At 40.7% G+C, this 23737-nt stretch overlaps 2 protein-coding genes across 2 annotated transcripts; both read left to right on the top strand.

The window, feature by feature from the left end:
* Positions 1 to 5295: 5295 nt before the first annotated feature.
* Positions 5296 to 7561, top strand: LOC142499310 (gamma-crystallin-3-like). The gene is made up of 3 exons (XM_075608478.1): positions 5296 to 5398; positions 6151 to 6393; positions 7226 to 7561. The coding sequence occupies exons 1-3, from the start codon at positions 5390 to 5392 to the stop codon at positions 7499 to 7501; spliced, it is 528 nt and encodes a 175-aa protein (XP_075464593.1). The 5' UTR covers positions 5296 to 5389; the 3' UTR covers positions 7502 to 7561.
* Positions 7562 to 16716: 9155 nt separating this feature from the next.
* On the top strand, positions 16717 to 19138 carry LOC142498538 (gamma-crystallin-3-like). Its single transcript, XM_075606763.1, has 3 exons — positions 16717 to 16814; positions 17517 to 17759; positions 18803 to 19138. Exons 1-3 carry the CDS (start codon positions 16806 to 16808, stop codon positions 19076 to 19078), a joined length of 528 nt encoding a protein of 175 aa, XP_075462878.1. The 5' UTR covers positions 16717 to 16805; the 3' UTR covers positions 19079 to 19138.
* Positions 19139 to 23737: the final 4599 nt, after the last annotated feature.

Raw genomic sequence — 23737 nt, 5'->3', positions numbered from 1 at the left:
CTTTTTCCCGCATTTATAGCAGGACATATCTCGGGGTGTGGTACGGCGGTCATACGGAGGCGAGTTTCAACCGGCGTATTTCGGCCTCTCCGAGCCGGATTTGTCCGGCGGTTCCTCCTTCTTCTCAGCACTCCCTTTGGGTTTAGTGCTGCTGGCTGCTTTAGACTTCTGTGGAGAGGGCAGCAGGAGATGCGTTTTGTGCTCTTTTATTTGCTGTAACAGTTTGATAAACGAGGGGAGAGGTCCTCGAGTGAGATTATCGTGAATCATGTTTGCAATAGGGTGAGTAGGACTGGACCCCCGTAGGTATTGTTTGCGGAGGTATTCGTCCATCTGGGAGGTGGTCAAGTTTTTATGATGCAGCAGAGGTTCCAGGGAGATTTGCACGCGGTGGATATAGGCAGACAAATCTTCTCCCTCCTTTTGGTTAATGGCATAGTACTTAGCCCACAAGGCCCCATCATCCTCGGTCGCGCTATAGGCCTCAACGAGAAACTCGATCATCATACGAGCGGTCAGGTCGGGATACTGCTCTCGGTGAATGCTGATCAAAGTGGATGCCGGGGGTCTCAAGCACTCCATGAGCCGTTGGCATTTCACTACATCGGTACAAGACCATTCTTCCATTACTCCCCTAGTATGTTCCTTCCAAGGATCTATCCCATCCTCTCCCGTGGGCACAGGTAGAGTCCTCGAGAAGGCCTTTAACTTCCGGTAACTTTGAGAATGCGTGGCTAGGGTAAGTGCTTCTACTAACGGCGGTAAGATTGAGGGAGTGGTTAATTGGTCTATCTTGTCATTGAGTTTCTGCAGCATATCACTACGCACCCCCGCTTCTTCAGATGCGCTAGACCCGGGATAGCTACAGTCTGATGGGCAGCTACCCGCCTCGCTCGCGGGGTAATGAGCAAAGGGGAGTGTAGGGTCGTCGTCACCTAGTTCCCACACAGGGGGGTCCCGAAGGGGATAGACCAAGGGGCTACCGATGGATGGAGAGTTTGGAAGCGGCAAATATTGAGGGGCGGCCGGCTCGAGGACTACTAGATCTTGCCGACAGTCTACTAGCAAGGTGTTCCACTTAGCATCTTGATCTATGAGTACGTCTACCAGGCGGGCTTTGGCAAAACCCGGTAGTTGTCGTAGGTCCATCTCTAAGGGTAGGGCCATGGGTACTCGGGTCACAGCCACTGCGCGGCGGGTGGGTATGGGCATTTGTCGTGCCCAGTCGCGTATTTCCTGATGTGATGGAAGGGCCATGGCGGTATTTTTGGCTCAGGGTGCACCCCAGGTCTAAGATCTCAGCAGCGCCTCCAAATGTAGCCCTATTTCCTATCGGACACAGGCCACTACTATGTGCTGTATAACCTGTAGGCTCACAGGGCCTAAGCCTCTGCCACAGAGAGCCTGGGGTGCTCACAATACTTATGACTTGATGCAGCGCCTCCACCTGCGACAGCTTCCGCCCTAGGGGAAGTGGGTCTTCGCAGGAACTTATGTACATGAACACACACGCAGCGATATACCTTAACTAATATACGTTTACTTGCAGCAACCAACAGCTTAATAACAGGTGTCCCTCCCTAGAGGAGACACTACTACCAGCGTCCACTGAATGCTCACTCTCCCTCTCCCTTCACCGGGTGATCCCACCCCGTGTCCAGTTCCCACGCGGAATACGCTCCCCCACCCCCAAGCGAGTCAGTGGATGTGTAAGTGTGTGACTGCGCAGCCACCGTGTCCCAGAGTGAAAATGGTGCACTTGGAGTTTACCTGCCGGGCACTCCTGTACCCGGTTCTGCAACTATCTTCACAAAGGATCGGCGTGGGACTAGATGACGTCACCCGTGAGTGTCCGCGGCGATCCCACCCAGACACGCTGCGGCTTAGTGGCGGGGCCTGGTCCCAGGCCTCCCGCAGATGTGGAACTGTCCTGATAGCGATAGTATCACAGAAGGGGAAACAGAACCTGACTATGGCCAGTCCCTAGCTCTGCTGCACTCTACTGGGGCTCAGGGCCTTACTGGGTCTGGGGCATGTGGCCTAGGTAGGGGCAGCCTGCCTCCCTACACTGGAGCTCCTTCTCCTTCCTCCACCAGCTAGCTCTGACTCCTCGTGTGCCCCCTCACTTCCTTTTCCTCCCTATCCTCGTCCTGATTGGTTCTGCCATGTCACGAGGGACCGCGGGGGCTGCTGGGACCCGTAGTCCCCTAACTCCCCTCCTCCCCGAGCTCTCCTCCTTCGCGGGCTTTTTCACCTGCCCTGCGCATGCGCAACCTCCTGCCGGGCTAGGTCTGTGCCGGCGCCACCCTTAACATGGCGGCTTCCTAAACGCGGAACCTCCGTTATTGGAGCGTTCCCTGGGTGCAACATATCCCACCCCACACAACAATTTGGGGAAGAAAACGATGTCCCGGCTACATATATATAAATTCAGGGGCAATAAATGGGCATCCAAAAAAAAATTCAATCACAATAAAAAAATAATCCAAAACCTGTCAAAGAAAAATAACACATTCCATATTTTTACTTACCTTTAGATGTCTTCACCCTCCGAATCCCGGGGACACCGCATGCTCTCGAACCAATCCACAAACAGGAACCAGGTAAAAAAAATCCAAAGTCTTTTTCTTCTTTCTTTTTCTGTTATTTGTAATCCAATTCGTCACTTTCTTGGGTCTTCTGGGGTCTTCCGGAGTCTTCATCTGTAACTTCTTCTTCATCTGTATATTCTGCAGGCACGCTCTTGTCCTCCTCTAGAAGGAGGATGGTCTTCCTCCTCGGCTTCTAGTCTAAAATGAGGCAACATAGACTTTTAAAGGCCTATGACGTCACATTTTCATCAAATGGTTCCCACAGCTCTGATTGGCCAGTGAAAACAATGTGATTTTCTTTCTTTTTTTGGTGACGTCATGTAAAGGAAATCAAGCCAGCCAATCAGAATGGCTGTGCTTCCTTTCCCTTTAACACGACGTCATCAAAAGCAAGATGGCCGGTGTCACATAGTACTTGAGCCAATCAGATCGTGGGAACTATATCCCCATTCTGATTGGCTGTAGTAGACCATGTGACTCCCTTTAGATGACGTCACATCCTTTCTCCCAAAAACTTGGTCACATGGTCTACTACAGCCAATCAGATTGGGGCCAAGTTCTCAGAATACTTTGTAGCGGTCGCGGCTGGAACAGCATGCCAAAAAGAGTACCAGGATGTTTGGTACTCGCTCCGGGTCAAGGGATTTCAGCATCTCCAGAGTGGAAACGCATCAGGAACTGCATGTCGATTTCCGTTCCAGGACATTTTGGGCTTAGATCCGGTCATCTGAAAGACTTTGTAAAGACTTTGATTTCTGTGCAACTAGGAAAGGTTAGTTGTGTAGCCCAGTAAGTGTGTTTTCTCTTGTTTATTGTAATTCACTGTGTATACATCTGTTTCTAAGGAATAAATCGCAATTTGTTTTACTTCTTGGTTTTGCTCAGTGATATGATCCCAGTATAAAGGTGTAATTTCCTGGTCTCCCGTGACAGTTATACAGTACAAATACAGTAAAATCCCAATATACAATGAAAGATTTGTTTGTCAACATTATGAAGTGTTTAATTACATACTGTATTCAAGAATTGTAAGACATTTAGTAGAGATACTGGAGCCAATTCTGTAATTCATGGTGCCTCAGTCACTGCATCTCCAGTATTCCCTATGTCTCAGGTAGTACTGACGTCCTCTATTCAGTAGTTGACTCTTTGTAGAAGATCCCAAAACATTGCAGGAGTGAATGTGATAGTAACGGAATCTCTCATAAATGTTGGGGAATCTTCAGTGAATTCCCTTATCTGCCTTTGAGCTCATAAATCTCCATTCTGAATGGACCACTGCTTTGAGAAATACACCTCAAGGGTGGCAAGAGCTCATCAATAGATATGCTTTTGCACCCTTACAAGCAACAAAAGCAATTTCTGGCTTGCAGACCATGAGCCGACTTACTGTATATGTGTTATAAAGTTTTTTCTACATTTATTTTAACCATTTTAAACTACTGTTGAACTCATTACATACATTGAACAAATAATTTGGTCTCCTATAGAAATATTAATGCATCACAAAACAGTACATACAAACTATCATCCCAACTATTACAAATAAAAATATAAGCATTTATAATAATAACTGCAATTATTATTATAATTAATAACAGCAAGTATTAATATAATTGATTATAATAGCCTTTAATATTATCATCAATAATTACCTTGTACAGCATTGACAGTGTATACAGTGTTGCACATATAAACTTTACAGGAATGAGTCCCTGCACCGTAGATTATAATTCTTCTTTGGGATTAGATAAAGTAATTTGGCGAAGATCACAAGGAGATCACACCGGAATTTAAACCAAGCTCTGCTGCAATGTTATTTTTCTAAAGTGTAAGCGCATTTACTCACTGTGCCACTCTTTCCATGCACCATATTAATGTGAAATCACCAGTGGATTTATTAAAAGCCACGTACAGTACACCCCCCATCAAACATCCACTTCATAAACTAAACCCTGCATGTGCAGAACCTGTTTGTGCCAACATGGAACACAAATGTTGATAAAGATGCAGCAGCCGTTATTTGAACACTTCACGCGATATATACCTCGGAATACGCATGTCATGGCGCGGGATTTCTTCCAACCGTACCACCTTAGACGCGAGTGCAGAAAATTGCATTTTAGTGTTTTGGTTTTTAAACACCTGAAATTGACACAGTAGCACAGTACTGTACACATTACAATTCATTAATTTAATTGCATTTAATTGCACCCAAATTATGAAATTAAAACAAAGCAACCGCGATAAACATGTGTGCCTGGGGCGATTGGCCGCGTTAATGCAGCGTGCAGTACAGCAGCGCACACGAAAACGGCTCCGTGATTTGTTCGAATAACGGCAGCTGCATCTGTAATTCCAATTCTCTACATTGTTTAATAGTGCAACTGGAATAACATCCTTTAGCCCCCAACCAAAGTAGAAATATCTTATTGGTAACAATCGGTTCAAACATAATTCTATGGCATAAATATGTGAATTTAAAAAACACTGGAAAATAGAGTGATAACACAAAGCCAAATTCTGTATGCATTGGTCACTGCAGCCCTCTCTTCTGTCCCATAAGTAAACGGAACTCATAGTAAGCATACATAAACAATAGATGCATACAAACACAGAACAGTCTGAATCACAATAAAAAATAATAGAACTATACATTGTCCTTACTAGACAGTAAAAAGGTCAGACACTTTTAACGTATGCAGACATCAGCAGTAGAGGACATACTGTATATAAGAGCTTCTCTTCATAACCCAGGACACGCAACACTGAGCATTTGTACCAACTTTATATCCAATATGGGAAAGGTAAGAGGATGCATTTTGGAAGTTTATTGTGATATTGCACTTTACTTGGATGCACGTCTAGCTAGCATTAAATAATTCTATTTGGCTCTGTCATAAAATGTGTGGGATAAATGGATGACATACAGTATTGTAGGTATAAAAGAGGGTTTATGGAGCAGATTCTTTAGTAGAATCCTAAAGATTACAACACATATTTATTTTGTTTTCTAATGAAGTACAGCAAGGGAATTGCATTGTTTACTATTAGCGGGGGTTTCATTTATTAGTTCTGAAATAGTTTTTACCACTTGAGTAATTATGTTCATTTCAAATATAAATATGAGCAAAATAGGAAATAGACTGTATTGCTAATTACCCTACGGGCCTATAACAAAACATGATTCGGATTAGGGGTTGTGGTATTTATTAGATTAGCATTAGAATTAAGGTTTGTTATAGGAAAACCGTCAGGAGAATTTCAATGAAAATGTGATATCTTATACTCTATATTGTAATGTAAAATGTTAGTAGGTATTTTAACATAAATTAAGACCAAAATAGTAGGAAATGTTATTGAGTGGAACCCCCAGTGTTACAATCATAATTACATAAAACCCTAAAAGAAAGAGTACTGTAGCTTGAGCATACTTTATCAATCAACAAACACAGTATGACCTAATAATCATGCTATCACAGAGTAGACTACAAGTGGTGTTTATCAGAATTGATATCAATGAATAATCCCTTTCTCATTCATTATTGCGGTTCCATAGATTGTATTCTACGAGGACAGGAACTTTCAGGGCCGCTCCCATGAGTGCAGCACTGACTGCTCTGACCTGCACTCTTACTTCAGCCGCTGCAACTCCATTCGAGTGGACAATGGGAACTGGATACTATATGAACATCCCAACTACAGAGGATATCAGTATTACCTTAGGAGGGGAGAGTATCCTGATTTTCACCAGTGGATGGGTTTCAATGACTCCATCAGATCTTGTCGTCTGACTCCCCAAGTGAGTAGTACACGTCTCTTGTTAGTAGAATAGACTTACATGTTTTAGAGCTGTGACTGTGATTCTTTTGATAATTATTACTTATATTGTTATATAGGAATGCCATAAATCTTGGAAAGGAGTATAAAGGTGACTCTCAAAAAATGTTTTAATACTGATGCCAAAACACTAATCAGAAATTCTTAAATAGTTTCATAAATTGGCAAAATATTGATGTGAATAATGTTACATTATTAAAGAATACATTTTGTTCAGATCCTCCATTGAGACCTTTATAAAGCTAGTTTTATTATGATTCAGGACTGGTCATAATTTTAGTTGTACAGTACTGTTCATTGTCAAGGCTTTTTTAATGCTTTTATACTTATTGTAAGTATTTGTATATGGTTTATTACGCTATTTTAGCGTGTCCCTGGCCATTTAGAGGTTTTTTTTCCCCTTTAATTTGATATAGATCTGAAACCAAACTAAAACCAATACCAAACAAATCAAGTACTGTAAATGGCAAAATCAGAGTTAAAACAGAAAACATGGCAGATGGAACAGATCTTCAAGAATGACCCTTTGACTTCATGTGAGATACATTAGTGATACAAACCTTAAACCGATATTTAGCAAGCAGTGTTTTGTCAAAAGGACACATTGCATGCCTGAAGACACCTTAATTTTTTCCCCCAGCACTAGAAGGGGCCTTGTGGTTGAGCATCGCTTAGTGTACATGGGCAATAATGTACTGTATAAAATGAACAGAATTTTCAGCCACATTTTCACAAATGTTCCTTTAAAGCTATAGTATTTCTAATTCACAATTGTATTGTGTTTATTTTTAAAGCATCATGGTAATTACAGAATGAGGATTTATGAGAGGGAAGACTTCAAAGGTCAGATGATGGAGTTCACTGAAGATTGCCCCCATGTTTACGACAGATTCAATTACAATGACATCCACTCCTGCAATGTGTTTGATGGGCATTGGATGTTCTACGAGGAGCCCAATTACAGAGGACGTCAGTACTACCTGAAACCTGGAGAGTACAAAAGATTCAGTGACTGGGGGGCTATGAACTCCAGAATTGGCTCCTTCAGACGGCTCCAGTATTCCCATTAAATTTCTTGAAACACTGAAGCATGTAATTTAAAGCCTAATAAAACTAGCAAACAAAGATAATATTGTGTAATAATGATTTCACACTTTCTACCACGTCATCAGTCTACCAATTCAATGGGTGGGAATGCATGAATTAAACCACAGGCAGTATGACCTTCAAAGTTAATATTTAGGTAATCACATTCATTACTATCTTTTAAACATTATACAGGCATACCCCGCATTAACATACGCAATGGGTCCTGAGCATGTATGTAAAGCAAAAATTTACTTAAAGTGAAGCACTAACTTTTTTCATTTATCGATGCATGTACTGTATTGCAATCGTCATATACGTGCAATAACTGATGTAAATAACGCATTTGTAATAGGCTCTATAGTCTCCCCGCTTGCTCACAGCTTCGGAACATGTAGGGAGCCTGTATTGCTGTTCAGGACGTGCTGACAGGCGCATGCACGAGTTGCCTTTTGCCTATTGGGCGATATGTCCTTACTCGCGAGTGTACTTAAAGTGAGTGTCCTTAAACCGGGGTATGCCTGTAGTAATAAGTGACATTATTACATTAGTTGTAACATTTTTATTGAATACCGTAGATTATTTGTAGGTTTTGATATTTTTTAATGGCTAACCAGATAATTCATCAAACTTGTAGTAATGAAAGAAGTGCTTTTGAAACTTTATGGCTCTTTTCTTCAGGAGCCACTTCAATTTTATAGAAAATAAATACACCAGCACTGGCCACAGATGCTAAAATAAATCCCATTGGACTTACATAACCCATGTGTTTCATTAGCATACAGTAAATATGTGTTCTATTTGTATAGCATAAATTGTCTGTAGGATAATGTGTACACCAGTACACATGTATGACTTTCCTTCATAAATCTGATGGTGCATTTCAGCAGTGTTGAACAAGTTTTGTACCCAACATATGTTGATATATGGTCCACCGTGTCTCACAATCACAATGTGAAATATTACATGGGCTGTGGTATGTATTAAACTTCTTGACCCGGCACAGGTTGACATTAAATACCCCATTTTAGTAAGTGGTATTATGCTATAAGACACCTCAACTTAAATGCACTAGCAGTAGTGTTTTATGAAACAATGAAAAGAGTTGTTTCTTAATAATATCCGACACAGGAAGTATTTTGAGGTTTAATTAACTGGGCTTCAGTGGGTCAATCTTATTCAATTAGCAAGTGGTGCTGTATATGGCATTTACAGCCAGAGATTCTCACTGGCCCTTGATGTTTTGTTTCTAGTTTAGGTCCACTGGTGCCAAAATAGTTAAAAATATATATATATTATATAAAGTGTAATTTTATTTATTTAGTATTTAGAGAATCTTTTAAAGCAATGGAAAAGTTAGAGGAGGAGTTGTTTTGCCAATAATAGCAGAAACAGGAAATATTTTGGAGTGGCCAACAGAAAGCAGTGACATGGTAGTGAGACGACATTGTAGCGTCCAAATGAAGAATCCTCAGTCATTTTTGTTTTTCCTTTCAAATACTACAAAAGTAAAAAAATTAAATATCTTGTCTTTTGGGGTTTCGTCAGGACTTTGATTGCAGTGACTCAGCTCCAGAGTGCCCCTAGTTAATATACAGTATTTAAAAAATCCTAATTTGGGGGTAATAGCGGCTTTCTGTTCTTCCTTTCTGGGCTTCTCTTAAAGATATGTCTACTATATACTAGCATCACATACTGCTTAACAAAAGGTATAGCATCTTCAGTAGCTATTGTGCTCTAATTTGATATATACCTTCATCTTACTGTAGTGTGGTTTCTAAGAGCACACATTTTGATTACTATAAGGAAACATGGTTACAGTACAACTCTTAGGATGCAATGTACATTAAGAATTTTTTCTTTAATGAAATTAATCACATTTTATTAGTTTACAACAGACACAATTAATTCGCCATTATCAGCAGGTGCGAAAACCTTTGCTACATCTGTATTAAAGTATCTCTAAGAAAAACTAGGACACATCTAATGCAAAACAAGAAAAGGAAAAAAATAATAGTGATTTTAATAAGATACAGTAACACTTCTTTGAAAAATATTATGCTGTTTTTTGCATGTGTTTTGCCAGAGTTTTAGTCAGGAAACTTTAGTAAACAGATCCCATTTTTGCACTTTTTGCCTCCCCCGTATCAATGATTAAAGTCCTGCTCCCTAAGTTCCAGTTCTGTACCTATGATGGTGTCACGGGGGAGACTCCTGGAGTGGATAAGACCTTGGTGGCCTGAACAGCAGAGGATCAATGAGTGTTGGGTCACGGGCTGAGGTCAGTGGCAGGCAGCAAGCGGGATCATCGGTCCAGGCAGGGGTCGGTGGCAGGCGGCAAGCAAGGATTGTCGGGGTACAGTCCGGGGTCAGCAACAGGAAGGCAGGAACAGGGCAGGGGAGTAGGAACTGAGACTAGGGTGCAGGAACTTAGACTAGGGAGCAGAGAGGAGGAAACAAACAGGGACAAGCCAGATCACTAGCAAGGGCCTTTAATATGAATCAGAACTCCACAAGGAACAGAAGCATGGGCATAAGGAGTCAGGACACAAAACAAAGGCAAGGGAGGGACAGGAAACTATAAGGACAGAGGACAGGAGCACCGAGGAGACAGACAGACAGATGAACCCCAGAATCTTCTGGTTTTGATTCTGCACTCATACCTTTATTTGTTGCCTGTTGGGCAACTGAAGGTTTAGATAATGCTTGCTCAGACAGTTCAAACTTTGCAATCTCGTTTTGCAGATGAGTGGTGTCCCAAGCTCTAACTGTAACCTTGTCTTCATGGGTATTAGTTGCTGTGGGATGCCGACGCTTGGGCAGGGTCAATACCTTTTCCTGTATTACTGTAATCTCATTTCTAAGTCTTTCAAGCTCTTCTACTTCTAGGCTTTTCTGCAAGTTTAATTCGTCCGCGAGAGATCCCTGTGTCTTGAGTGCATCCTGCAATTCTCCTCTAAGGGTCTTTATCTCTTCTCTGTGCTTTCTCTGATCTTGCTTCCATGTAGCCTTCATTATATTATGGAGTACTGTGAATTTCTTTTCTAGGGGCGCAGCTGCTTGCTTCAGTTTCTGGACCTTCTTGTGCTCCCTCTTGTACCGAGTCACCTGGCCTCTAAGCTTAGCCTCTAGCGATGCTCTGGTGATGCTCAGGGTAGCCTTCAGTTTTCATGCTGCTCTGCGGGGACACACATTCCTGCAGCACTTGTATTTCTTTAGCAGCCTGCAGATTTTCTTCCTGCAGAGTTCGCTGCTTCTCCTCAGCATTCTGGAGGTGCATACGCAGACCTTGCAGTTGGTTCAACAAAAGGTGTTCTGCTTGTGTGTGTTACTCAATGCTTCCAATTTTTCATCTTCCAATAATTTCTTTATTTTTTGTAGCTCGTGCATCTTTTCCTTCTTTTCAATGATGCGGTCTGTCAAATCTGAATTTTCTTCTTTCAGCCTTGTATTTTCTCTTTTTGCAATCTCTGTAATATTCAGGGCCTCCTTGTAGTCCTCCTTCCATTTACGCACTTATGATTTGAGACTCCCGGTCTCCTGGCATTAGACTTCTATCTCTAGGTTGAGGGTCGGAAGCTCATTCTGAGAGACTTTAAGATCCATATTAAGACTGAGGATAGATTTTGAGTGATATCCATCTCCTCAGTGAGACTGTGAAGGTCCTTTTTAGAGACTTACAGTTCTGTGCGGTAACTGCTGATCTCTTGGTGTGAGGCATCCAGTGCTATGCAGAGAGTATGAACCTCCTTCTGGGATACCTCTGTCTGGACACTGTTGACCTCCTGGTGTGAGGAATTCAGTTCAATGCGGAGAGTGTGAACGTCCTGCTGAAAGACTGTAATCTCTTTCAGTGGCTCCTCATACTTCTGTTTCAGATTAGCAATCTTTTGGTCAGACTAGCTCTATTTTTCATCCATGGTGGTAATAAAAGCGTTTGCAGTATCTAGCTCAGTCTTTAGATCCTCCAATTCGGTCCTGGACAAAGAGTAAATTCTGAGCACATACTTCTGTAGCTCAGCGTTATTTTTCTGTAGCTCAGCGTAATCATCTAATTTCAGTTTCAATAGTTCACAGAGTATATCACAGTAATGTACACTGGCGACACACTTTATTCGAGCTCGGCTAGTCCCACGAATTCGGGTATACCCGGGTGTATTGAGGTTTGTGACTGTTTTCTGCCCGAGTGCATTGAGGTATTTTCCAGGCAGGGATTGAAGCATTTTATTCCCGCTGGCTGCAATACTGCACAGTATATATATATATACTGCATTACAATTCATGAATTTATGCCATCTGGTAGACACGCGAAGCATTGCAGCCTATTAAATCCTAATCATTATCATTTAACAGATCAGCCGCCCGTCAGCCAGGCATGAACCCAGGCTGGGAAGGCAAACGCAACGGGGCTTGTCAGAGGTGAGGAGCGGCGCATTCCAGGTATCTGCCAGGTACATACTGGGTATTTGCTCGAATAAAGTGTGTCGGTGCAGTATAGCTGTTTGCAGGGCATCTTCAGGACTGATCAAGGGATCGTCACATATTGGTTCCGGCTCCGCTTCCCTGGTATGGTTGGTTGAGGGTTTCTCAATTTTAGCACTGGACAGACACTTTTGGGGGGTACACGACCACTGCCTTGGGCCCTCTGGATATTCTGTCACCCGCATGATGAATTCTCTATTTTCTCTAGGCTGCAGGGTATCTTGGACCCCCTTTGTGTCTGTGGGCTCTGCGGGCATGTCTGTTCCTTCCACGGTAAGTGAAGAACCGCTTTTCTATTTCATTTTTCGCCTCTTTCTTTTGGACAACTCTGTCCCATCAGGGATACTGGGGTCTCTTTCTTTATTTGAACTTTCAGTAGTTTCACTGTATCCACCATGCTTTTCTTACAGTTGCGTTAGCTGGCGTAAATATTCAGTCAACTGCTGCTCCTGCTCTTGCCGATCACATTCGTCATCAAAGAGAGTGGACTTTTCGGTACGTACCGAGTTCAGGCACCTCCACCATTCTTGGGGTGTTTTGTGGGTGTGACTCGGTTTGGGTTCCCCATAAGAGATGTCTTCTTCCTTATCCGTATCTCATATGACTGGAAGGGCCACTTTTCCGTGGGTAAGGTTCATTACAGGAATGCCACATCTTGTCCTCTATTTTGGCGGTACTAGGTGTATTTTCCTTCCTGGCCGGCGCTATTGCAGCTGTTTTCTCTGTATTCGCTAGAACACTAAATTGTGGTAGTCCTACAGGTGGGCAGACTTTGTTGGCAGAGTTCATACTCTTACAGGCGTCTCTGTAGACTTTTTCCTTTTTCTTCTTCTTTACTTTTGCCGATTCTGAAACATCAGTAGCGCTGTACATACATTCCTTCTCAATAGTGATACCGGATGTGCACCTGCCAAGAAAAACCTCTGTACCTTCCTTGTGTCCACAGTGTATTGCTTGCTGCTGCAGTTCCTTGTCTCATTGAAAAAAAATATTCCTCTCTCTGCTACCATCTTACAGGGTCTCTGTAGACTTTTTCCTTTTTCTTCTTCTCTACTTTTGCCGATTCTGAAACATCAGTAGCACTGTACACACATTCCTTCTCAATAGTGATACCGGATGTGCACCTGCCAAGAAAAACCTCTGTACCTTCCTTGTGTCCACAGCGTATTGCTTGCTGCTGCAGTTCCTTGTCTCATTGAAAAAAATATTCCTCTATCTGCTACCCTTTTCTAAGGGCCACATAGGCATCCTCCTCATCATCAGAATAAGGTCTGAAGGGACACTGCTCCATGTGGCTGGGCTCTTTACACCAGGAACACATTTTCTTTTCCCATTCTTGCAGAATCTGTATTTGACTTCAGCTGGGCGCCCATTTTAAATTCCCATGGTCTTTATTTTCACAAGTGGTGGGGTAGACTCTGGTCAAAGCATCAGTCCCTTGTTTGGGTCACCATCTGTCGCAGTCCTCCCAGTCCACCTGTAGCATTGGGGCTTTCTCCAGTGCAGTGTAGTTTTCCTACCTGGATGTGTAGCCGTTAATTCTGGATCACTGCTGCACGTGATTCTTTGTTTTGTTGCTCAGGCTGTTTGCAGGAACTAAAGTAGGCAAAAGCCACAAAAATGTCAAAGACAGTCTCCGGGGTCCCTTTTAAATTCAAGAGCAACCTCTCATCCCACTTCTAACACCATATGTAGGAGATGTGTGCAGAGGTACGCAATGGTGACTATTTTAAGGTGAAACTAAAATGAGGCTTTATTGAGCCTGTTCCTATAACATGGCAAAAACACTAAAAATAAACAAAATAAAGGCCTAGTCTGCTTTTGAGAATATCTACACCTTTACTCCGTCCCTTTCTAACTGGTTGGGTAGCTAAGCTAGTTACAAACCCCAAACATATATGCATATAAATATATAACAGTCCAAGAAGAATGTCTCTTATCTGTTTGTTGTAGCTGTAGGGGAAGGCATCTCTACTTTCCTGGGTCAGCACCCTTGCATGCTATGGCAATTTCTGTGTCCAGGTATAGAGGTCTGGTCCCTTGTCTTACTATCAGCATACAGTCCTTCTGCAGCTCGACATCTGTTCCTCTGGTCAGCCCTAGTTATGGGTTAAGGAAATCTTCTTACTGTTTCTCAGAACAGGCTTTTCTAACACAGTCTTAATCAGGCAGGTGGAGTCTGGTTGATTGCTTGTGCAATTAACCAGCACACTGCTGGATTTAGAGGCAGTTTTTCTCAACAGTGATAAGTCCCTGTTACAGCGTTATGCTATGTGTATGCTACAGTATGTTTGTTCATATTTGGTATGTTTTTTCATGTATAGTATGTGTTTTTCACATATTGGGTTTAATAAGAGTTAGATATTTAACTTTGTTATGCAGTCAGTTTTTTAAGCTATTTGTTTTTAGGTCACCGCTGCATCAGTTTTGAACACTATTCTTATTAGGATGGGGGTGTTAATGATTGATGCAGATTGCAATCAGGTATCTTTTACAGGGTTAAGGTGTATAGGGTTAAATTTGTCACTGTGTTTATTGGTGTGATCTTAGATACACCCACGAAACTTGATAATGTCACTTTTTGGGCAGTGATTCACCTGTATCATATAAAACAGTTCACTTTAGACACAGATATAAGGAGCATTGTATGCACACCACTTTATGTTGACAAAGGTCAGTTTGTTTGATCAAAACGTGGGTCGGTGTGGATTTAAAAAAAAAAATTGTATGAAGAACTCTGGAGTGCCGGCTCCTTCTTGTTTTAGGAGGAAGTGTCCTGTAGTATAAAAGAATGCAAGCGAAAATTAGGTGCGCTAGGGGATCAACACCCTTGACAAGAATATTACAATTGTCTTATAATGGAAATAAAATGGTTTTGATGTCTCTTTTTGTGGGGAAGGTGGGTAATGATGGGAGATGTATAGGGTATGAGTGGAAAACAAAATGTGAATAGTTCTGTGTTAAGTGAGAAAAAGATCCCAACCTCACCTGGTGAAAATGTTCCTGTGTGATTGTAGCACTAACAACAATGTAAAACGTCCTTTATACAACAATAAATATTAAGACATGAACCACTGCGGAACGTGCTCACATATATATGATTATATATATCTGAGCTAACTGATGGTTAACAGGGCTACGTATTCCAACAATAAGGGTCTCAAATCATTACCTGGTGTAATATATACTTAATGTGGTCTCTGTATAAAGATAGTCCAATGAAAATGAATTGCAATGGTTGCAGCCCCACAAATCAGGATAACCAATCCTTCACCATACGAAAACCTCAAAGAGAAAGAAAGAGAGGGGTGAAGGAGGAGGAGTAGGAGCCTACAGAGGGTCTCACAGCACTGAGAAGACTTCCCAGTGTTGCTCTCAAACCTTGCCAGCTCACTTCAGGACTGAACCTGCAGCCTTGGGGAATCCTTCCACGTGTCCGGAGTCCGATGTCACTTCTGAGTTTCAAAAGGAAAGGGGAAGAGTTAGCCATCTGCAGCAGCCACAGCTTGGACAAGCAATCAACTGAGGATCACTCCCAGGAGAAAGCTACCCCAGTCCAGCAGCTGAGCAGATCGGAGAACATCACCCTCCACCCCACCTACCAGTACCCAGCCGGCACCCACTCAGTTGTGGGGTGGACGGTTCCCAAGACCCAGAAACTGGGGATTTTTTTAACAAGAGTGTCCCCGGCAGCCGGTTGACCCACCCCAGTTGTCCAACAATGTCCATACAAATATAACATCTTTAAAATGCATATACAATGGGTTTCACATACCCATGACACATTCACAATATTTAGTACAATCACACAGTGATACAAGGGAGACAATAACCCCAACCTAAGCAAAATGGTCAAAAATACAACCATTCAGAAGCATCTTACCACTGATGTACTGTAGACATAAAAAATACTAGGCTTCATAGACTGCTTTATAAGGCCTAGTCCTGGCAATTCTTATGTTATTAATATAAAATGTACGGCTGAAAAGGGTGCACGCGCCGCCAGCTGCTCCAGCGCGTGTGCAGCCGTGACCACTGGGCCATAGCCTGACTAAAATCTGCTGCTTCAGCACAAGGAAATGACTTCACAGCATATTGAGTGAGGGCCTTGAACTTCTATCCAAGTTTTGACAAATACAATTAAACAAAAAGCTTCAAACACCTTTTCTTAAATTCTGATTGTAATTCACAAATGTTTACTTACAGTGTGTCAAAGAAACATGATCCATTCAGAATGAGGAGCTGACTTTATACATTAACGATTGATTTATGCTTCCTAAAAAATATATATAATAATCTATCAATATATATTATTACAATATTTGTTATAAAAAAAAGTATTATTATTTATAACTATAACCAAGTAAAAGTATACATGATGATAATGTTCTACATGAGTATATCAAAATGTTAAGAGTGAAAAAACATTTTTTTGTAAAGCATTTCCTATATTCCAATATAAGTTATCTATAGCAAAACTATGTCAATTAAAAAAAACCTGGAAAATAGAGTAATGAGACAAAGCCATACTCTGTATGCATTGGTCACTGCAGCCCTCTCTTCTGTCCCATAAGTAAACGGAACTCATAGTAAGCATACATAAACAATAGATGCATACAAACACAGAACAGTCTGAATCACAATAATAAATAATAGAACTATACATTGTCCTTACTAGACAGTAAAATGGTCAGACACTTTTAACGTATGCAGACATCAGCACTAGAGGACATACTGTATATAAGGGCTTCTCTTCATAACCCAGGACATGCAACACTGAGCATTTGTACCAACTCTATATCCAATATGGGAAAGGTAAGGGGATGCATTTTGGAAGTTTATTGTGATATTGTACTTTACTTGGATGCACGTCTAGCAAGCATTAAATAATTCTATTTGGCTCTGTCATAAAATGTGTGGGATAAATGGATCGCATATTGTAGATGTAAAAGAGGGTTTGCAGAGCAGATTCTATAGTAGAATCCTAAAGAAAATAACACATATTTATTTTGTTTCTAATGAAGTACAGCAAGGGAATTATACTGTTCACTTTTAGCTGGGGTTTAATTTATTAGTTCTGAAATCGTTTTTACCCTTGGGAAATGATGGTTCATTTTAAATATATATCAGCAAAATAGCAAAATAGACTGTATTGCTATTTACCCTACTGGCTTATAACAAAACATGATTCGGATTATGGGTTATTAAAGTTTGTTATAGGATAATCCTCAGTATAATTGCAATGAAAATATGATATCTTATATATGGTAATGTACAATTTTTGTAGGTATTTTAACATAATTACAGTAGGACCAAAATAGTAGAAAATGTTATTGTGTGTGACACCCAGTGTTACAATCATAGGTGCATAAAACCCTAAAAGAAAGCGCATACTTTATAATCAACAAACACAGTATGACCTAATAATCATGCTATCACAGAGTAAACTACAAGTGGTGTTTATCAGAATTGATATCAATGAATAATCCCTCTCTCATCATTAATGTGCTTCCACAGATTGTATTCTATGAGGACAAGAACTTTCAGGGCCGCTCCCATGAGTGCAGCACGGATTGCTCTGACCTGCACTCTTACTTCAGCCGCTGCAACTCAATTCGAGTGGACAATGGGAACTGGATACTGTATGAACTTCCCAACTACAGAGGATATCAGTATTACCTTAGGAGGGGAGAGTATCCTGATTTTCACCAGTGGATGGGTTTCAACGACTCCATCAGATCTTGTCATTTGACTCCCCAAGTGAGTAGTACACGTCTTTTGTTAGTAGAATAGACTTGCATGTTTTAGAGCTGTGGCTCTGATTCTTTTGATAATTATTACTTACATAATACTGTATTATATTGTTATATAGGAATGCCATCAAGCTTGGAAAGGAGTATAAAGGTGACTCTCAAAATGTTTTTTTATTACTGATGCCAAAACACTCATCAGAAATTCTTTAATAGTTTCATATGTTTGCAAAATATTGATGTGAATAATGTTATATTATTAAAGAATACATTTTGTTTATATCCTCCATTGTGAACTTTGTAAAGCCAGCTTTAGTATGATTCAGGACTGATCATAATTTTTGTTGTACTGTTCATTGTCAGGCATTTTGTCTAGAATTTGTAGCTGCATAGCAATTAAAGATGGGCAAAACACAGTGTGTGAAATCAGAACTTGCCGGAACCTTACATTCACAAAACCAAAGCCCTGATTTTTTTAGAACTGAAACCAAAACCCCAGAAGTATTTATAACCAAAACATAACACCAGGCCATATAATTTTTAATTAGTTAACATTTTTCTATGTTTTTATTTTTGCTTTCTGCTTGTTTTTATGCTTTTATACTTATTGAATGTATATGTATAAGGTTTATTATGCTATTTTAGCTTGTCGCTGCCTATTTAGATTTTTTTCTTTAATTTGGTAGAAATCTGAAATTTAAACTAAAAACAAAACAAAACAAACTGAGTTTTGGCAAAACCAGAGTTAAAACAGAAAACATGGCAGATGGAACAGATCTAAAATAATGACCCTTTGACTTCACATTAGTGATACAAACCTTAAATTGATATTTACTATGCAGTGTTTTGTCAAAATGACATATTTCTGTGCCTGAAGACATCTTAGTATTTTTCCAGCAGTAAAAAGTGCCTTGTGATAGAGCATTGCTTATTGAACATGGGCAATAATGTACTGTATAAAATGAACAGAATTTTCAGCCACATTTTCACAAATGTTCCTTTAATGTCTATAGTATTTCTAATTCACAATTGTATTGTGTTTATTTTTTAAAGCATCATGGTCATTACAGAATGAGGATTTATGAGAGGGAAGACTTCAAAGGTCAGATGTTGGAGTTCACTGAAGATTGCCCCCATGTTTACGAGAGATTCAATTACAATGACATCCACTCCAGCAATGTGTTTGATGGGCATTGGATGTTCTACGAGGAGCCCAATTACAGAGGACGTCAGTACTACCTGAAACCTGGAGAGTACAGAAGATTCAGTGACTGGGGTGCCATGAACTCCAGAATTGGCTCCTTCAGACGGCTCCACTATCTCCATTAAATTTCTTGAAATACTGAAGCATGTAATTTAATACCTAATAAAATTAGCAAACAAAAATAATATTGTGTAATAATGATTTCACACTTTCTACCACATGTCATCAGTCTACCAATTCAATGGGTGGGAATGCATGAATTACAGTAAACTACAGGCAGTTTGACCTTCAAAGTTATTATTTAGGTAATCACCTTCATTACTATGTTTGCAAACATTGTAGTAATAAGTGACATTGTTACAGTAATTGTAAATTTGTATTGAATGGCGTAGATTATTTGTAGGTTTTGATCACTTTTAAAAGACCAACCAGATAATTCACCAGACTTGGAGTAATGAAAGAAGTGCATTTGAAACATCCCAGGTCTGTTCTTCAAGAGCCACTAGCTTTATAGAAAATAAATAAACAAGCACTGTATATCCTGCCACAGATGCTAAAATAAATCCCATAGGACTTACATAACCCATGTGTTTCATTAGCATACAGTAAATATGTGTTCTATTAGTATAGCATAAATTGTCTGTAGAATAATGTGCACACCAGTACACATGTATTTACGACTTTCCTTCATAAATCACAGCCAGAGATGCTCACTGGCCCTTAATGTTTTGGATCTAGTTTGGGTCCGCTGGTGCCAAAATATCTAAAAAAAAACAAAAAAAACAATATATTACTTAAAGTGTAATTTTATTTACTTAATAGTTATAGAATCTTTATGAAGCAATGCAAACGTTAGGGGAGGAGTTGTTTTGCCAATAATAGAAGACACGGGAAATATTTTGGAGCGGCCAACAGAAAGCAATGACACCGTAGTGAGACGACATTGTAGTTTCCAAATGAAGAGTCCACAGTCATCTTTGATCTTCCTTTCAAATACTGGCAAAAGTAAAATAGTGAAATATCTTGTCATTTGGGGATTCTTCAGAGCTTTGATTGCTGTGACTCAGCACCAGAGTGCCCCAAGTTAATATGCAGTATAAAAAGAAATCCTAATTTTGGGGATAATTGCGTTTTTCTGTTCTTTCTATCTGGGCTCCTCTTAGATATGTCTACTATATACTATCAGCACATACTGCTTAACAGAGGGTATTACATCTTCAGTAGCAATTGTGCTCTAATTTGATATATACCTTCATCTTAGTGTGGTTTCTATTAGCACACATTTCGATTACTATAAGGAAACATGGTTACATTACAACTCTAGGATGCAATGTACATGAATTTTTTTTTATGTATTTGAAATAATCACATTTTTTAAGTTAACAACAGACACCATTAATTTGCCATTACCAGCAGGTGCAAAAACCTTTGCTACATCTGTATTAAAGTATCCCAAAGAAAAAGTGGGCCAAATCTAGTGCAAGAAAAAGAAAAAAGTAATAGTGATTTTAATAAGATAACATTGCTTTAAAAAATATTATGCTGTTTTTTGCATTGGGTTTGCCAGCGTTTTAGTCAGGAGACTTTAGTAAAAAGATCCCATTGTCTTAATTTTACGAGATTATCCAGAATGTAGTATATTTGACATGCTAGTGCTTCAGTAGCTGTACTTTTACAACCAGAACATGTTTTGTCAAGGAAGAGCACATACTAATCAATAAATATTAAATCAAGAAGGTAAATGGTGTGATCAGCCATTGGAGAAGAAAACTGTTAGAGCATGTATAGTCTGGGTTCCCCTGGTCCCCTGTTTGTCCCCTTACCTTTCCATAGGCAGCGGAGGCTGGGGAGAGTGTGGGGGGAATGCGCAGTAGCAAGTGGCAGCCATTAGGAGTATAGCACAGCAGGGGAACTACAAGTCCCAGCAGCCTCATGGGCTGCATACCACATGTTGCCAGGCAGCCAATAGGCTGAGAGATGCATGGTAGTTAGAATTCTGACAGTTGGAGTTCTGACAGTTAGAGGGACTGGCAGTTAGGAGAGTTAGGCAGTTGGATCCAGGACAGAGAAAGGGAAGGTAAGGTCCAGGTGTCAGTGGCACCCAGACTAGGGTAGATTAACCCCCTTATGTCCAAGATAGTCCCCACTCACCAATCAGATTATGGCTGCTACAGAGAAACCGCTAGCTAGGTACATTTCCCCTGTAGCTGTATACAGTTAGTGATAGAGCCAGTGAAAATGCTGTTGAGCGATTTGCAGACTGTTTTCTGGGGCTGGACCACCACCGTACATAGACTGTCAAAGGTGAGACCCTCCTACCGGAGTTCACCCCACACAGAGACGGAGGCTTCGCTGACATTGACGTCACTGGATCAGTGGATCACTTTTGCTTTTTGGCCATTCCCGGGTGCTGGAACACCTGAGCAGGTACCTCACAATGTGCACCAACTATAACACTTTCAGTTACTGGGTGCAGCGCTGTGTAACACATTGGGTGGGTTGACTCCTGTGGACACCAGGGAAATTGGGCGCTCAGGGGCACCTCAGTACTTTGGGGAAATCCCATCAGAGGTGGACACTACTGTTGGAGGGTACGATGAGGCTGCGGCCATTCGAGGCCTATATTATATGTGGGTTAGTAATATACATAGTTTTACCTGTGTTCAGTAAACTGCTATTAAATACAAGTGTGTGATCTTATTGCATTGGGTCCTGTGAAGGGGTTATCCGGCACTGTCAGGCTCCCTCACAGGTGGAGGCACTGTCACCAGACGGATCAGGTACACCCCGGGCTCCCAGCAACGGAGGTTCAGGCCTCCTATGAGCCACAGGTAAAGCACCACACACTTAGTAGCCGCCACATTTCCCATAGGGTGGGAACAGCGCTACACATGTTTTAAAGTAGCAGTGTTGTTGTGGTCATGAACAAGCGTGGGATATGGTTCTCCTTATGTAGCCTTTCCCACGTCTACATCTCAACAAATACTGTAGATTACATAATGTTTTAATTTGCTATCTATTTGGTGAGTTTAAATGTGAGAGTTGCTAATGGCTTTACATAAGTACAATTACTGCAATAACCACATCTATGGAATCTTTTTGGAGGCAAGATAGCTATACTTGTTTGGGGTTGTGAGTTGAAAAGATTAGGAGTAAGGTGAGTTGCTTTTTAATATGTGTTTTTTTGCCTGGGTTTCAAAAGTTGTAAAATCTGTATCCAATTTAAGAATATCCCAATGTCTGGACACAATTGATCTGACTTGGTTAGCCTGTCTACTATACTGTGTTATGAATAACAAAGATGTTTCATTTTTTTTTCCATAGTATAATTCTTGCCATTAATAATGTTATGATGAAAAGTCATTAGGTCTGATCTATTGGTGTGAGGATTTCAAACATGGAAGCCTCCTGACTTCGCCATCTATACATCATAGCCGAGATATGAGGTTGTTTTTCCTATGACTCCACTAAAATGGCTGTCAACAGGAAGTGATGTCATTCTCCCACATTAAAGCCACCTTTGCTATCTTGCTTCCTGCCAATTCCTCCCCCCACTAACAGGAAGTCAGCCTCAGGTTGAGATGGAAATTGCTCACACCTACTGTATCATCTTCCTTTGTAAGACTCATTCCCACTCACTCCTTGCCTGTGCAAGTTCTCCGTACCTTGTTGGTATTCCTTGTGACGGAAGAAGTCTTTACAAATAGAGTCCTCCTTGGCGCTGGAACTTTCACTCGTGCTCAATACAATGCATGAAAAATATAAAAATGTAGAGAAACTATGAGGAGTAACAAAGGGTGAAGTTTGCTATCTGTTTCGCATTCCTAAGTAGCTAATTTATTGATACCCTTTTGCTGTGGGATTGTGTGAAACTCTATGCCAACTCAGGAACTCCTGTATTGGAGTCACAGGGACTGCTGAGGATTACCGGGAAGTAATACCAGAGGAGGCTCTACACGTGGACCCACAGAGGCAAGGATCCAAGCAGCCAAAGAGGAAAGAGACATCAAAGGGCCCCCACAACCAGGCTTAAAGGGTTGAAAGGCTTACAAATAACAAAGGAATTTGTGAGTTTTATTCCAATTGTTGTTTTTAAATGTTGGTTCATTACATTTTGGTATATAGCAGTTCTGTCCTATGTTTTCATTTTTCTTTTCCCCATATTATTGCTGAGAATAGTCTATATGGCAGAGGTGCATTTTTTCATCTTCAACTTCATTGATGTGAGTGTTTTCTATTAACTATAATTCACACTGTAATCTAGGAGTACTATGGTGCAATAAAATAAATCTTAATTGATTGGGTTATACCTAGATTACTGATCCAGACTGTAAAGGGTTAACTGATTGGTGGTGGAGTGTGTATGTTTATGGTAATTTCTATCACTATACATCTTAATTGATTGGGTTACACCTTGACTACTGATCCAGGCTGTAAAGGGTTAACTGCTTGGTGGTGGTGTATGTTTATGGTCATTTCCATCACCATTTCTGGAGTGTTTAGGGTGAAATTGCATCTAGTGTTACCATTTTCACAGAGGTGACAGTATCTTTAATTAAGTGTGTTACTCCTCATTGTTTCTCTACATTTTTATATTTTTCATGCATTGTATTGAGCACGAATGAAATTTCCAGCGCCAAGGAGGACTCTATTTGTAAAGACTGTTTCTATGGGATTTGGATAATCCAGAGGAGACACGGCTGCAGGATTTTACAATCTAAGTGGATACTCAAACTATTTTCTTGATTTTATGTTTATGTTACATTAGATTGTTTGGAAACATT

Source organism: Ascaphus truei, chromosome 7 (genome assembly GCF_040206685.1).
Source record: "Ascaphus truei isolate aAscTru1 chromosome 7, aAscTru1.hap1, whole genome shotgun sequence".
NCBI lineage: Eukaryota > Metazoa > Chordata > Amphibia > Anura > Ascaphidae > Ascaphus > Ascaphus truei.
This window is presented reverse-complemented; position numbering and strand designations above follow the sequence as displayed.